Here is a 16,210-nt window from a genome sequence, read left to right as displayed (position 1 = left end):
CACACCCCACACTCTGCCAAGCGGGAGAGGTGTAAAATTCCCAGCAGCAGACCTTCTACTGGTGTCAAAGGTATAAAAGAAAAGTGCCGTTTCCAGACCCAGAGTGGACACTGGACAAAAGACGGCTCCGCAAGGCAACTGTTGTGACATATGCACGCGTTCAGGGAGATGTCCTCTACCACACCCCACTGTCCGCTAAGTGGGAAAGGTGTAAAATTCCGAGCAGCAGACCTTCTACTGGTGTCAAAGGTAAAAAAAGTGCCGTTTCCAGACCCAGAGTGGACACTGGACAAAAGACTGACATACGCACGCGTCCAGGGTGTATGTGTGTGCGCGCATCTGTGTTAATACAGCAAAAATTATTCAAACACAATAACACATGCAAAACATGCTAAATCTACAAACGCCAATCAGTCCACTTTGGGTCTGGAAACGGCACTTTTTTTTACCTTTGACACCAGTAGAAGGTCTGCTGTTGGGAATTTTACACCTCTCCCGCTTAGCGGAGAGTGGGATGTGGTAGAGGACATCTCCCTGAACGTGTGTGTATGTCACAACAGTTGCCTCGCAGAGCCGTCTTTTGTCCAGTGTCCACTTTATAAAGTCCATGCACTCCAGTGAATAGCATTTATCCATTTATGTTTTACGTTATTTAATTACTTATTCTTTTACACAAACATAATGTGTGTCTTATAGCATCATTTAAATGCTTAATTTGTAGTTTTAATGTGTAAATTAATATTTTTTTCAATACTCTAGAGGGTACTCTTATTTTGAAGAGATCGTCTTATATTTGCTAGCTTAAATTTGCCAAAAAAACAATGCCCGAAACGGCTTTGTATAAATACAACTTCCCTTCAGGGCACAACAAGCCAGTTTAGAATCCAAACTCCACTGAAGTCATCTTTACACAGTCCAGAGAACAACTGGACCTCTTGGAACCATTGGAAGGGATTAAGGGAACAAAAGAGAGCAGTCATGCCTGCCTCTGGAGGAACAGAGTGAGTTTTAAAAACAGCGGTTTGCGTTTGCGCATTCATCAAACCACTTCAGCCCTATAATACTTCATCACATAACAAATAGCGCAATTAACCATTGATCATAGTTGTAGTTGGTTGAAATTGGTACATATTTTGCTACATCATTTAGGCTATTTCAATACTACGGAGAACTGAATTTCCTTGTTTCATTACATTTTATCCAGCATACGGACACAGTAGGCTACATTGAAACGTTAAGCATCGTGTAATTAATACCATATGCAAAGTTCAAATGACATGTTGACTAGACTCTAGTCTGAGTTCACTTACACATGTGTCAGTTACCTCTGATTGCAAATGGTGAACTGGTAACGATATGTAGGCCTACAACGTTTACTACGACACATAATAGCATTAGCACTGGTTGCTACATTGCAAAATCCTGCGCTGTCATATAGCACTGGTACAAAGGACCCTCAGGATTTCACATCCATGAGTAAGCATGCAGTCTAAATCCAGACCACCGTCACATGGGGAAACTGGAGCTAGAGGTGTGTGTGTGTGTGTGTGTGTGTTTTACACTGTGCCTCTCTGTTGACAGCCTGAAGGGAGAAGATTTATCCACTGCCATCTTGAAGCAGAAACACAGACCTAACAGGCTCATTGTGGATGAAGCCATAAATGAAGACAACAGCATTGTGTGCCTGGCCCAGGTTTGGACACTTTAATGTCCCCAGTGGTCATTTCTGACAGTGATTGTCAATCCCTTTCATTTCAACAACCACTAGTCTAATATGCATTAGGACCCATATTTATAACAACACATATTTAGTAAATTAGTGTTATGTTAAACATCGCCATTAGGTTCCATTTTTACATTCTCAGAGTTACAGACTTGTAAGTGAGGTGACATTTGGACCCCTCTGGTGGTCCCAAAACCCGATGTTGAGAACTAACTAATACGCTAAATTAATGTGATGTGATGTGATTGTGAATGTAAACAAAACAACGTATTTTGTAACTATAGTAGATTAGAAGTTAGATGAACACTCCTGTGTGTGTGTCAGGTTAAGACCGATGAGCTGCAGCTCTTCCGGGGAGACACGGTGGTGTTACGAGGACGTAAGCGTCGTGAAACGGTGTGTATCATTTTGACTGATGACAACTGTGCGACCGAGCGGATCCGCCTGAACCGTGTCACACGCAACAACCTGCGCGTACGGCTCGGTGACGTCATCAGGTACACCTCAGAGTGTGTGTGTGTGTGTGTATATGCATGTGTGTTTAAAATCAAATCAAACTTTTTTAAATGTTTTGTTAGTAACTGTGTGTGTGTGTGTGTGTGTGTGTGTGTGTGTGTCAGCATCCATGCTTGTCCTGATGTGAAGTATGGGAAGAGGATCCATGTCCTCCCCATAGATGACACCATTGAGGGCCTGTCAGGGAACCTGTTTGAAGTCTTCCTCAAGCCCTACTTCCTGGAGGCGTACCGGCCAGCACACAAAGGTGCTCTAACAACAACAACAACCCTGCCACAAACTGAGAAACAAGATTTTCTTAGGCCATGCAGCTAGAGGGAATTTAAACAATTTCTGCAAACACAGGTTGTCAAAGGCTCTTGTCAGATGCTGTCCAGACTTAACTGCTTTGTCCCCAGGAGTTTGTAAGCTGCTGTAATGATGTGTTTTTCTGTCTAACAGTAGCACGACCAAATCAGCCAAGTATTACTATAGGCTACGGTTTAAAATTAACATTTTACTATGTAATTTGTACGTAAGATTCTTCTTTTTATTATTATAATTTTTTACAGCAATAACAAACGGTAGGAAGCAAATAAAGATAAGTTCAGAAACAAGAACGATAGAGAAATAGCAATTGTAGGACATCAAATAGGTTTGTAAAAGATGCCAATTACAATATTGAGAATGCATGAAGGTTCCTACAGTGAAGTGAAAAAAGTGTCCCAGTGTGTGTTGCGTGTTGAACACAAGCTGCCTTTGCACACAGACAGGCACAAAACTGAGCAAGCATGAACATGACTGTGCAAACGCATGTCCCCTAATAGTGACTTGTCCTGTGTGTTGCCAGGTGACATCTTCCTGGTCCGAGGGGGTATGCGGGCGGTGGAGTTCAAGATAGTGGAGACTGACCCCAGTCCCCAATGCATTGTTTCACCCGAAACCGTCATCTTCTGCGAGGGAGACCCAATCAAAAGAGAGGTATGTAGTGTTAGATGAATGACTCGCTGTGATTGGCTCCTTATCTCTGTTTGCATAACAGACATTTCATGTTGAGAACTTGTAGATGTAAAAGCAAAGAAATCTGGTTGATGTGGGGGGGGGGGGGGGGGGGGGGCTGTGGGACCCGGGTCAACTAAGTATATGGGCTTAAATGTTTAATGTATCTACTTGTAACTCAGAAAGTGCACACATTAAATTAAACACTCAGTATTTTACTGTAGGGACTTTGAAGTGATTTGGAATGAGTGATTGACAGCCTGATGCTTTGTGACAGGACGAGGAGGAGAACCTGAATGAGATTGGCTATGATGACATCGGAGGCTGTCGAAAACAGCTGGCCCAGATCAAAGAGATGGTGGAACTCCCGCTCAGGCACCCTGGCCTCTTCAAGGCTATAGGGGTTAAGGTGTCTATCCCACACACACACATAGCAACTGCACCCCCAAGTACAGTCACCTCATGGAACACGGGTAACAAAATATATAGGGCTGAAGTGGTTAATGCAATGACCTTTTCTCGTCTTGCCTCCCTGTCAGCCCCCAAGGGGTCTCCTGCTGTACGGTCCTCCGGGTACAGGGAAGACCCTTGTGGCCCGAGCCGTGGCCAATGAAACTGGAGCCTTCTTCTTCCTCATCAATGGTACAGTACTGCGACCTCTGAGACAACACCATCACCATTACCACCTGTTACCAGAACGTTTAATTAGGGATGCATCCCATGTATCGGGCACATATCGGTATCGGACGATATTTGCCGTTATCGGTCAATATCCGTAGACTGCGATTGCAGTAGCATGCTTTATTTGTTTCCCTGGCACAAAAGGGGGTTAATAAATACAACAAAAACTAAATAAACATTTATTTGGTATCACTATCGGCTTTTGACTAATTTGTTATTTTAAACCTCGGTATCGGCCAAGTATACGTCCATATCGGTACATCCCGACTTTTAATACATCCATTGTTGAAAGTTGGTACTGTGAGTGGTTTCTTCCTGTGAGGAACACGGCGTGAGACGTGTGTGTGTATATAGAGGTACATTTTAAAAGCATTTGTCTGTTTCTGGTGTTTCTGATGGCTTTGAAAAGTTGAAAAGCAATTTTCAGAACGGGGATGGAGCACTTTAAAGTGCTCCTTCTACGGCTTCCTTCTCATCTCAATAAAAGCAAAGAACTGACTACTCTCCCTCTTTAAAAACTCAACATGTCTTCTCGTCATCGTGCCCAGTATTCCTGACTGGCCAGAAACGCCACAGTAGATGTGCATGTGCATAACATCTATTCAGACATTCAAATATTTTATAAACTATATCGAACAATAAACTGATGGCCCCCCTGCATGGGGTTGCAGAACCCCTCCCTGTTCAATACCCATGTTCTAGATTTTGATTTACACAGTACAATCTAAACAAGAAAAATAAAATGGGGATCATTAGAGGAAGCAGGAGAGGTTTGTTTCATAATTTACTACAACAGAAGATGCTGCATTAAGGCTATATAAAAAAAAAGCTTTCCTCCACAATAGTTTAGTAATGATGTTGCCTCCCCTTGGGGTGGCGTTTCTATGGCTATGATTTCAATTGACGAATACAAACCATATTACCATGGTATAAACCAAATTGGTTGTGTATGGCGGTTTTATATTCTCACTGAGTGCTCACTTGATCTGACTCACATAAAATAGGCCACATAGGTACAAAGGCATGACAGAGATGTGATACATACATAATGTGTGCATATCACTGCATTCAGGTCCTGAAATCATGAGCAAGATGGCAGGAGAGTCAGAGAGCAACCTCAGAAAGGCCTTTGAAGAGGCAGAGAAAAACGCTCCGGCCATTATCTTCATCGACGAGCTGGACGCCATCGCTCCCAAGAGAGAGAAGGTGAGGCTGGAGAAGAGAAGGGAGTGTGTTTGATTTTGCACTGCAATATTTGAGATACTGTACGTGTGTGCCATACAGTATGTCAAGTCTGGTTTACGCCTTAATTCATACTTCTGTGTGTGTGTGTGTGTGTGTGTGCAGACTCATGGCGAGGTGGAGAGGCGTATAGTGTCCCAGCTCCTGACTCTGATGGACGGCCTGAAGCAGCGAGTACATGTTGTTGTCATGGCAGCCACCAACCGCCCCAACAGTATAGACCCTGCTCTGAGACGGTTTGGTTAGGACGCACGCACACACATACAATGCCCATATACATACAATTTAGGCATTTAGCAGACTCTCTTAATCCAGAGCGATTTACAGCAAGCAAAAACAAAACATGGTAATACATCAAATACATAAAAATAGTCATCAAGAATCATACATAAGCTATACGTAATATCTATATAATGAAACTATATACACTATATAGTGCTATGTCTACAAAAACGCTCTCATACGCATGTGCACTGTATGTGATTTCTGTGTGTGTGTGTGTGTGTGTGTGTGTGTGTGTGTGTGTGTGTGTGTGTGTGTGTGTGTGTTCATCCAGGGAGGTTTGACCGTGAGATAGACATTGGTATCCCAGACTCCATTGGCAGGCTGGAGATCCTACAGATCCACACCAAGAACATGAAACTATCTGATGATGTGGACCTGGAGAGGGTGAGACATCAGAGAAAGCCATTTTTAAGATTTATGTTATTCATCCAGGCATTGAACACACAATTTACTTTCTGTGAAGACCGTATGATGAATTTTCGCATCAATGCGTACTATGTGTCATCACTTTCAAAAGCTCTGCTATGAATTATTAATGTAATAACTTATAGAGTTAAGGCTTGTCTATGATTTGCTAGCAGCCTTCGGCAGTGAACGCAATAAGCTCACTCTCTCAGCACATCTATCAGGTTAGCGGTGGGGCAACCTGTAGGAGTGTAGGCCTTTCTGCAATGGCAAGAAACCAGCTGACTGTGACTGCTTCACTCCACAAACTCGGCCAGTGGTTTCCAGCTGCAAACTTGCATACTTGGGGAAATAGTTCATTGTAATTGGTAAAATAGGATCCATATGTACATCCACATAAAAAGGGGGGTTGTCAAAACGATTCTTCCTGACTTGTGGTACCATTTCCCCCACTATGGCAGTCTGGTAATCTAAGGCATGTAAATCAACCTGATCGGCTGTTACTGACATTAGTCAGGCACCCACACACCTGTTATGTTAAGACTGGTGCTGCTGCCCAGGTGGTGGCGTAACCGTCTGGGCACCCGACTGGTAATCCAGTCGCAGTGTGCCGCGGGTTCGACTCCCGAGCCCGACACGGCCTTTACTGCATGTCTTCCCCCATCTCTCTCCCGTTTCCTGTCAGCCTACTGTCTGTCCCTTAAAAAAAACAATAAAAGGCGTAAGCCGCAAAAAAAAAAGACTGGTGCTGCTCAAAAGGTGAATTATCTCATCAACCTTGACAATCCTCAAATTAACTTGCGATGCCATATGCATGTTCAGTATACAGGGATTTCTAATGTACGTCCGTATGCATTTCTCCATGTGTCCCAGATCGCTAAAGAGACCCACGGCCATGTTGGAGCCGATATGGCTGCCCTGTGCTCCGAGGCTGCTCTACAAGCCATCCGCAAGAAGATGACTCTCATAGACCTGGAGGATGACACCATCGACGCTGACGTGCTCAACTCTTTAGCCGTCACCATGGATGACTTTAAAGTACACCCACGCATGGACACATGCAATCTGGGGGGTGCACGCACATACACACGCATGCCTGCAGACATGTACAAGGCTCACTATATATGTGATTTACAACACAGCATCATCTTATTGTATCTGCATGAACATAAAATTCCAATGAATAACCTGGGCATGGGGACCTGCATATATCACTGCTAAGCTATTCGTCTGGAACTTCGGTGTGGAAGATTTATTTCCAAGGGTCGGTTATGTCACAGCAAAACAATCACACTTGTATGAAGTCTTATAGTGGCTCTGATTGGTCACACACAACTCTAGGGTGAGCAAAATGTAATTCAAACTGAGGAGTGCCAGTCGACTCCTGTTGCAGATTTGTTTGGTTTCCAGGCTAATGGGAACCCATTTGCTTATAAGAAACAATAGAAAATCCTTAAATCTCTGTAATCATAACATGGCAATTTGTGTCCATTGTGTGTAAAGAACACACCACCATAAAAGGTGTAAGACAGTCACATGACAGTCTGAGTAGGTTTAATATGGATTTCCATACAGAAGGGAGTTTGAGGGCTCACCATAGAAGTTCATTTGGTGACCCCTGGTGGTTGTCAGTCAATATTACAACAGTTATAGAGATATTTCACTTTAAAAAAATGTTTTGGTCATTTCACTGTCTACTACACCGTGGCTTACTCGGACTTATGTGAACACAGACAGTCTTAAGTTGATCGATTGCGTTATTTGATATTCATGTTAGCTTCCACCACCTGCCTATACAAACCTTTGTTCAAACTCAATTTTAGCCGTGATAGATTCATCGAAAACACACATACTTTTTTTTTCTGGTGACTGATATTGTCCATCTAATATGTGCGGGTGCTGTGTTTTTTTTCATATTTCTTTTTATAATTGTTTTGGGAAAGAAGTGCCGCCAGCAGTAGGACGAAGGAGACAGTAAATAAAAGAACAACGGCCCCCTCGCGTATTAGGAGGGCAGTATGAGGCACCAGAAAAAAAAGGACGGTATTTTCGATGAACCTATCATGGTTAAAATGTTTGGTTGAAGTTACAATGAGTTTGCATAGGAAGGGGGCGGGGCAGCTAAAATAATTATATCAAATACTGAATCGAGCAACTTAAAACCTGTCTGGGGTGTTCACATAAGCCTGAGTAGACGATGAAATGACAAAGTTTGTTTTAAAGTGAAATATCCCTTTAAGTGATTTACCGGTGAAATGCAAAATACTAACTCATGCAAACATGAACGAATATGTATTCTCACTGTGTCCCTCTTCCAGTGGGCACTGGGTCAGAGTAACCCCTCTGCACTTCGGGAGACTGTGGCTGAGGTCCCAAATGTCAGCTGGGACGACATCGGAGGACTGGGTGAGGTCAAGAGAGAGCTGCAGGAGCTTGTACAGGTGGGGAGGCTTGAACACACACACACACACACACACACACACATCAATATATAGCACACACAACTGCTAGAAATCGCCCATAAATAATTAATCATCATCCCTCTCTTCAGTACCCAGTGGAGTATCCCGACAAGTTCTTGAAGTTCGGAATGACCCCATCACGAGGGGTGTTGTTCTACGGACCCCCAGGTTGCGGGAAGACCCTGCTGGCTAAGGCCATTGCCAATGAGTGCCAAGCCAACTTTATCTCTATCAAAGGACCGGAGCTGCTCACCATGTGGTTTGGAGAATCCGAGGCCAACGTGCGAGATGTGTTTGACAAGGTTAGAATGGAAGAAGGGTGCAAGAAGGGGTAATAGAAGAAGATAGGCATTGATCATTATCATATGGTGACCATTTTGTTGGGGTATCTACTGTAAGAAAATGGCCACTGTGTGAACATGATCAGTGGTCTGGGATGTATGCAAGCAGTGACTGTAGGGACAACCCATGGCAAAGCTTTCATCGCATCATCATACCTATAATATTACTACAGTACAGTAAACAACATCCCTTATAGCTTACGCAACAGTTGCCGTGGCAAGTGTATTGTTCTTCAGTATACAGTAGTGTTGCCTACTTAGAGTACACAGGGGGGGAAAAACTAAGATTTTGTACTGTCTGTAGAGCAGTGCCATGAGGTAGGACTGGTGCAACTGGACAATATGTGTTTTACCAATCATGTTGCATGGCTGAAACTACCTGTCATGTCAATGCAGTATAATTCCTAGGATGTCTGGAGGCGTCTTGGGCACAAATTGTGTTAATAGGGGTCCTTACATGACATCTTCAAGGTTCAATGTTACTTTATTTTGTCTCCTAGGGGAGAATCTTTTCTTGGACACACGGACCAGCAGCATACACAAACAATACAATACAGTACAAAATAATAAGGCATACAACCCATTTAACACCCCATTTATCTTGTTGAATGTCTACTCTTTACTCTGTGCCTCAGGCTAGGCAGGCTGCTCCCTGCATCCTTTTCTTTGACGAGCTGGACTCCATCGCAAAGTCCAGAGGTGGCGGGAATGGGGACGGCGGGGGCGCGGCGGACAGAGTCATCAACCAGATTCTCACTGAAATGGACGGCATGAGCAACAAGAAGAATGTTTTCATCATTGGTGCCACAAACAGGTGAGAAGAAGGCCAGTGCGTTTGAGCGAGAACCGACACACACACACGCGTCCATGTCTGTAAGCGTGTTTAAAAAATCCTGTACATAACCCAGTGGAAGAATAGTTGCTTCTTCTGCTATCATGCTGCCTGTGTGTACACTACAGTGTTGTGAGTGAACGTTGTTGTTATGCTACAGTATAAAATGTTCACACATTTCTCCATCTCTGCTCCCTTCAGACCAGACATCATAGATTCAGCCATCCTGCGTCCTGGCCGTTTGGACCAACTCATCTATATCCCCCTGCCAGACAAAGCCTCCCGCAGAGCCATCTTAGGAGCCAACCTGCGCAAGTCCCCAATCGCACAAGTTAGTAATAATATAATGCAGTCCCCTTACTCCTTTATTAGTTCTTGTTGGGATATTTGTCACTTTACATTTTGGACATGCCATGAAATGTGTTATCTGCATTTACCTGTTAGGAGCAGTTGGCATTATTAAGACAGTGCCCAGGAAGCAGTCAGGGGTTAAGTTTCTTGGTCAGGTACATTTTCGGGATGCACACGAGGATTAGACACGCCAACGGACCGACGTGCTGAAACAACGGTTGGACATGCGCTGCGCCGTGCTTGCGGTATGCGGTTAGGGTTAGGTTAGGGTAACGGGTAGGTTGTCAGTCTAATGACAGTCAGACCAATAGTATGTTTAAAATAAAGCCTGTACCCACATTTTTAACACATAGACTGGTGAGGCCAATATAATTACAATTTACATGACTCAGCAGGTTTTTTTAATGATGAGCTCTCACTGCTTACTTAAAAGTGTGTCATGATGGCAGAGAAGAAGGGATTGGTCCTTCTATTAAGTGGCATCATACTGAGGCCTCTTTTACACGGCGACCATCTCCAGATAAAACGTCAAAGTCTTGTGTAAAGACCACCTGAGTTCACAGAGAGTGGAAGACTGTTTGTGGTCTCACTCTCAACGCCTACGGACTGGGAACACGCATACACACACACACACGCATCTCTACTATAATTTTTTTTATAAAGTTCTTTAGTCCATCAGACAAAGGTCAAGTGTCAAGAACTGTGATTTTATAATAATATAGATTAGGCAGTCTCTCTTCCTGCAGGCTCTTAATCTCTCCATCCCCTTCCTCCATAGGACGTAGACCTGGAGTTCCTGTCTGGCAATACAGAGGGCTTCTCTGGGGCTGACCTGACAGAGATCTGCCAGCGGGCGTGTAAGCTGGCCATCCGCGAGTGCATCGAGGCGGAGATCAAAGCTGAGCGTCAGAGACAGGAGAGACCAGGCACAGCAATGGTCAGACTGACTTCTCCTGCTGTGCACTGCACTATAGTTTATGAACACATCGGAAGAAAGAGCTTGAGTGTTCATTCAACACGCACACTCATGCATGCATGCAGTTTTGCACGCACGTATACTGTATACATGTACAATTTGCATATGAGAAGACTTACACAGTACATCTATGGACGCATACATGATACATTTGCATGGACAGATAATAATTATGTGAAGTCATTTACCTTCATCTATACTGTGTGTGTGTGTAACTGCAGGATGAGGACACGGTCCCTGAGGATCCAGTCCCTGAAATCAGAAAGGATCACTTTGAGGAGGCCATGCGGTTTGCTCGCCGCTCTGTCAGTGATAACGACATACGGAAATATGAGATGTTCGCTCAGACTCTGCAGCAGAGCCGTGGCTTTGGAACCTTTAAGTACGCACACGCACTCACTCACGCGCACACAATCAATTAAGTCTTCATCTAACTTCTCCTCTACTATATAGTTACAAACACAATTCTCTTTTGTTTTGGTTACACTCTCACAATTATCTTTCTCTCTCTTAGGTTTCCCTCCGGTCAAGTGTTGGGCTCAGGGTCAGAAGGAGGGGAAGATGACCTTTATCAATGAGAAGAAATTAAAAAATGTCTACTGCTTTCCTGAATGACATCATGATAAATTGTGCCTGCCTGGAATGGGACATTCCTGTCTGGCTGTGAATGCTGTCTTTTTTTCTTTTTAAGGAATGATGATCTATGTGTGTGTAAAAATAAATCTGGCCTTATGTAAGTAAGGTGTTTTTGACAAGTTGTTACTGTTTTACTAATTGTGTCTGATTTGTAACCTCTACATTGTGTACCGTTAGCTGTGCATGTGTGCATTGACACATTTTAAGATTGTAATACCTTAAAGTGCTTCATGGTGGATTGTTGAACCTAAAGTGCTTCATGGTGGATTGTTGAACCTTAAATGTTTTCAATTAAATATCTTGTGTCATTCAGAGTATGAAAATTATGTTTTTTCATGGTCGTCAAAGTATGACTTTCATCTCTCTTTTTTTTTTTTTTTTTTATCAAATCATGAACGACATACTAGTATGTCGGACAATAAATTATCACAAGACATAGGCCTACAATATGTCGTCGAAAAGCATGATTTTCATCCATCTTAATCGTCAAACCATGCAAAAAGGACATAGGCCTACAATATGTCGTCGAAAAGCATGATTTTCATACATCTTTTTAATCATCGCAAAAAGGACATACTATACATTATGATGATTTTAATTACAGATTCAATATGTGCATGCCATGCATAGTGCTTTTATTAATTCCAAACACTGGCCTATCCCACTGTACTCCAGTCTGAAACTGGAATCGACCATCACTCCAAAGTTAAAGGTATTGATAAAAAAAAAAGTGATTTGTGATTTCACTTACTTCAGAATACAAAAGTGTATTTTTTCTGCTAATAGACCTTACTATAGTGTGCGCTGACCATATAAGGAGTTCCTCTATATCCCCAAATTAGGCTACTTACAGGTCAGGGGATTTGTTTAACAAATGAAAAAGATATTTAACCTTAAAATATAAAAGGCGTAAACATTATTGTAGAAAATGTAACAAACGTCTAGGACTAAAATCTAAGAATGTTTACCATCTTGGTACTATAGATCTGCTTTAACATGACAATTGCCAATGTCCAATCAGTCGTTGTCAGAGCAGTTTAGGTCACCTCAAGAAGTAAAAAATAATAAACCATACACGTCAGAAGTCAGGTCAGAGTGACGTCAGAAACACATTTCTTTCTTAATATCTATGAGAAAGAAAACGTGAGATCAATCACTTCTTCTTTTGATCCATCGGAACTATTGTATTAATTGTCGGTGAAACGGGGAAGTGTTTCATCTCAGTACTGTCCGTCTTGTTTATTTCCGTTTAGGGACGGAAGTAGCTTAAGGGAGCCTGTGGAGGTGACCGAATGGCAGATAACATAATAATCATTAAGCTACTGGAATAAAGCGCTTTAACGTAAACATAACTTATTAATTGGAGTGTGTAGTGTATTGCGACCGTTGTCCAAATGGGGGCTCATCTCGCTAAACGATATATCACCGAAACGGACACTGAGCCAGACCCAAAGAAGAAATCCGAGTTTGGCCCGCAGGTCGGCTTTCCCGACAGGAATGAGAGAGGTTTGTTCCTTCTAGCTTGTTATTCTCTGCATGTCATTATCATATCTACTGTGTTTATTATCGTGTCATTATCAACTATGCCGAATTCGTCATTTAAACGGTTGCTACTTGCTACAATTACCCCAGTCAGTCACACATTTCCATTTCTTCTAGGCCAAACAGGTGATTATGTTATTGTAATTACTGGTATTAAAAGTTGCTTTAGTTATTTGTGTTAAACTTATCCATTACACCATGCCATGGCTAAGATCATAAGATTATCTCAAATGTAATCCCTATTCGAGTGGATCAGATTTAAGTCAAGATGGTATTATATTAATCAAATGTAAAGCAAAGCAAAGTTACCATGTTTACCCAGGGTAACTGGACTAAGCTCAAGAACTTGTTTACAGCCAGGCCCTGCTCATACGAACTAGCGACCTTCCGATATCAAGACCGCTCCGCAAACCGTTCGGCCACCGCTGCCCTTGTGTACACTTCTTATTGATAGGTTTGCTGAGGTATATGATCACACTAAGTTCTAGACCTTGAGCGTCTAGTGTTAATAAATGCAACAATTTAATTATGTTTGTGGACAGGGTGCAGCGTAGGAAGGCTCCACAAGCAAAAAATAATACAGTTCTGTCTCTTTATCAGAAATGGTAGCAACCCAGGAGCAGATGAACTTGGCCCAGCTACCACTGGAGCAGAGGGACTACTGTGCCCACCATCTTCTTAAACTCATGAAGTGTAAGAGGGACAACTGGCCCAACTTCCTGGCCTGCAAGCATGAGCGACACGACTGGGACTCCTGCCAGAATCAGGAGTAAGTGTGTCTGGAGTCCACACTGCACACAGGGTGTTCAACAGCTCTATACAATGTCCAGCTGGGTGGAAATGGTAGCCAGCCGAACGCACTGAGAACCTCAGGGGTATAAATGGTTTATAACAGAAGATGGTTAACATTTCCAGCTAAACCTAAGAAACTTTTAAACATCTGCTGATCATTGAGCAGCTTATGAAAAGTCATATATTACTTCAAGTTCAAATATGACTACTTAGGTAAAATGCAATAGCCCAAATAATGTAAAGCCTCATTTCAAATTTGTCTCATTGTTCTGTTGTAACTAACACCAAATGAGGAGAAGGGGGGCCCAGCCTGGACGGTTAGGTCAACCATCCAGGCACCTAGGCTCAGGCTGGTGAGGCTGCTGAGCCAGCCAGACGGTGTGCTGCGGGTTCGACTCCCCATCCCGACGGCCTTTGCCGTGTGTCTTCTCCCCCCCCCCCCCCCCATCTCTCTCCCCATTTCCTGTCAGTCTACTTAACTATCAATAAAGGCAGAAAAAGCCAAAAAAATATATATCTTTAAAAATATATATATATTCAATTTCAGTGTACACACAGTTGTCTGTTTCTGTCTAGCTCCCAGCCTTACTCATCTGCGAAGAGAAAAGCCTGGTCACAATATAAGGCAGAGATTGCATAGGCAGAAGTGTCGGTCCGGAACATCAGTCAGATTTATTTTCCGACCAATCACAACACTTGTTTCACAGAGAATGTAAATGCCAAACGGATTTGTATAACGTCAACGTCATTTCCTCGAGTGGTACTTCCGCCAAAATCCTGCTAATTCCAGCAATGCACTACAGCGTAGGTCTTGCCCAGCGTGGTATCTGGTTGGCTCGTCACACAGTGGCTGCTTTTAGCTGGCTCTGTAGTCTGTATCCTGCCATATTGAGAAAGGCAGACGTCGCTCCTCTCCATAGACAATGCATTGAATTGCTGTCTCAGAATGTGGAAGAAAAATGTCACTTCTGGTGTGAATTCACTGTTTTCTCCCATAGTCTGCTCTGTCTGTTGTCCTTTTTTCCTACCATGTACTGTATGCATACGATAGTTTCCAAAATTAGCAAATTCCCAGGTTAAATGTAAATTAGTTACTAATACCATGCATCTCTCTTATGGTTCACAGCTATGTGATGCGTATGAAAGAGTATGAGAGGGAACGAAGGCTCCAGCTGAGGAAGAAGAGACTCGCAGACGCAGCCCAGGCTGAGGCGGCGTGAATTTGCTGACATCTGGACCTTATTCTTCTTCACTGTATATACCTGTTGCTGTCCAAAATAAACAATGCCGTTTCAGCTCAACCCATTCCACGTTTTATTATTATAAAGTTAACATCTGGTCACCCTTCCATCATGTGAGAAATTAAGTTATAGTGTAATATGCCTTTATTTAATAAATATATAATTTGTAGGCAAAAAAAAAACTTTTGGAAAGAAGACTTCACACCATTGATTTCACAAAAAGGTGAAGTTATCCAAGTCTCTAGGCTTCTAAACTTGTGAAATATGGTTTTTTCTTCAGTTATCTTCTAATAAATAAAACTCAATCCTGTGAAATGGATAGTTGAATCATTGGCTTCCGTGTTGAAACTGAAAGCTGGTTGGCATGTACCTGAAGGACACATTGCCTACGACTGAATCTGACTATCAACTACAAGACGTTGAATGTGGCAGTATGGTTGAACTAAGTTGTATTTGTACAGTTCACTGAAGAGAAGGTACTGTGAAGAATGTGCAGTAGATGGTAAAAGTGTTAGTTGTCTCCACCAGGCCGAAGGCATGGGGGGAGAGTATGTTTTGCACTCCGTCCGTCCGTGTGTGTGTCCGTGAGCAGCTAATCTCGGCCACCGTTAACCCGGTCGATGCCAAATTTTGCACACACACTCCCTGGATGCCAACGATGAACCTCTGCCCCAAACTTTCCAGAACGGCCTGTTATAGCGCCACCAGGAGGCCGCTTTGTGCAAAACAAGTTTTTGCACAGTACACCTACAGATTTTGTCCAAACATCACGTAAATTGGTACACAGTCTCTCTAGAGCCATTCAACGAAACCGGTCTTTCAGATTTATCAGACTCCATCCTGATTGGTTAAGATTGGCTTCCAAAGTTCACAGGAGTGCTCAGTTTCAAACAAAATGCTGCAAATCATGAACACATCGCGTGATTTCCGTGAAATTGTGCACACACATTCCCACTAGGCCGAGGACGAAATGCCACATGAACAATTTCAACTCAGCCTCAATGTGGCGCTATAACTGGCCGAAAAGTGTTTTTACCTCTAACTGCACGGATCTGTGGATAACTTTGTATGCCAACTCCTAGGCAAGCTGCAATGTCCTACATTCCTATCCTGGTGGAGACCTGTGCCCAGAAGGGCACTTTTTCTAGTTTAGTTTGTTTTTCAACCAAATCGAATACATTTTTAAGTATCAACAAATATTACCTTC

General features: G+C 42.9%; 2 protein-coding genes across 2 annotated transcripts; both read left to right on the top strand.

Moving 5' to 3' along the window:
* Positions 1-818: 818 nt before the first annotated feature.
* On the top strand, positions 819-11,551 carry LOC310859431 (transitional endoplasmic reticulum ATPase). Its single transcript, XM_083765971.1, has 18 exons — positions 819-1,001; positions 1,582-1,693; positions 2,048-2,220; positions 2,344-2,486; positions 3,069-3,199; positions 3,495-3,626; positions 3,757-3,859; positions 4,971-5,104; positions 5,246-5,381; positions 5,697-5,809; positions 6,704-6,868; positions 8,149-8,271; positions 8,382-8,594; positions 9,269-9,447; positions 9,667-9,796; positions 10,595-10,753; positions 11,014-11,174; positions 11,307-11,551. The coding sequence occupies exons 1-18, from the start codon at positions 979-981 to the stop codon at positions 11,368-11,370; spliced, it is 2,394 nt and encodes a 797-aa protein (XP_083622097.1). The 5' UTR covers positions 819-978; the 3' UTR covers positions 11,371-11,551.
* A 1,120-nt stretch (positions 11,552-12,671) lies between these two features.
* On the top strand, positions 12,672-15,063 carry ndufb7 (NADH:ubiquinone oxidoreductase subunit B7). The gene is made up of 3 exons (XM_083765985.1): positions 12,672-12,934; positions 13,571-13,739; positions 14,889-15,063. Exons 1-3 carry the CDS (start codon positions 12,823-12,825, stop codon positions 14,980-14,982), a joined length of 375 nt encoding a protein of 124 aa, XP_083622111.1. The 5' UTR covers positions 12,672-12,822; the 3' UTR covers positions 14,983-15,063.
* Positions 15,064-16,210: the final 1,147 nt, after the last annotated feature.

Source organism: Protomyctophum parallelum (assembly GCF_964188405.1).
Source record: "Protomyctophum parallelum genome assembly, chromosome: 5".
In the NCBI taxonomy this organism is placed as follows: Eukaryota; Metazoa; Chordata; class Actinopteri; order Myctophiformes; family Myctophidae; genus Protomyctophum; species Protomyctophum parallelum.
The sequence above is the reverse complement of the archived record's forward strand: the minus strand, read 5'-3'. Positions and strand labels throughout refer to the sequence as shown.

Coding starts and splice junctions, on each gene's coding strand:
- LOC310859431 (XM_083765971.1), top strand. CDS start 979: ATGCCTGCCTCTGGAGGAACAGA. Junction 5,105..5,245: donor TCGCTCCCAAGAGAGAGAAG/GTGAGGCTGGAG, acceptor GTGTGTGTGCAG/ACTCATGGCGAGGTGGAGAG. Junction 9,448..9,666: donor ATCATTGGTGCCACAAACAG/GTGAGAAGAAGG, acceptor TGCTCCCTTCAG/ACCAGACATCATAGATTCAG.
- ndufb7 (XM_083765985.1), top strand. CDS start 12,823: ATGGGGGCTCATCTCGCTAAACGATATATCACCGAAACGGACACTGAG. Junction 12,935..13,570: donor TCCCGACAGGAATGAGAGAG/GTTTGTTCCTTC, acceptor TCTCTTTATCAG/AAATGGTAGCAACCCAGGAG. Junction 13,740..14,888: donor GACTCCTGCCAGAATCAGGA/GTAAGTGTGTCT, acceptor TATGGTTCACAG/CTATGTGATGCGTATGAAAG.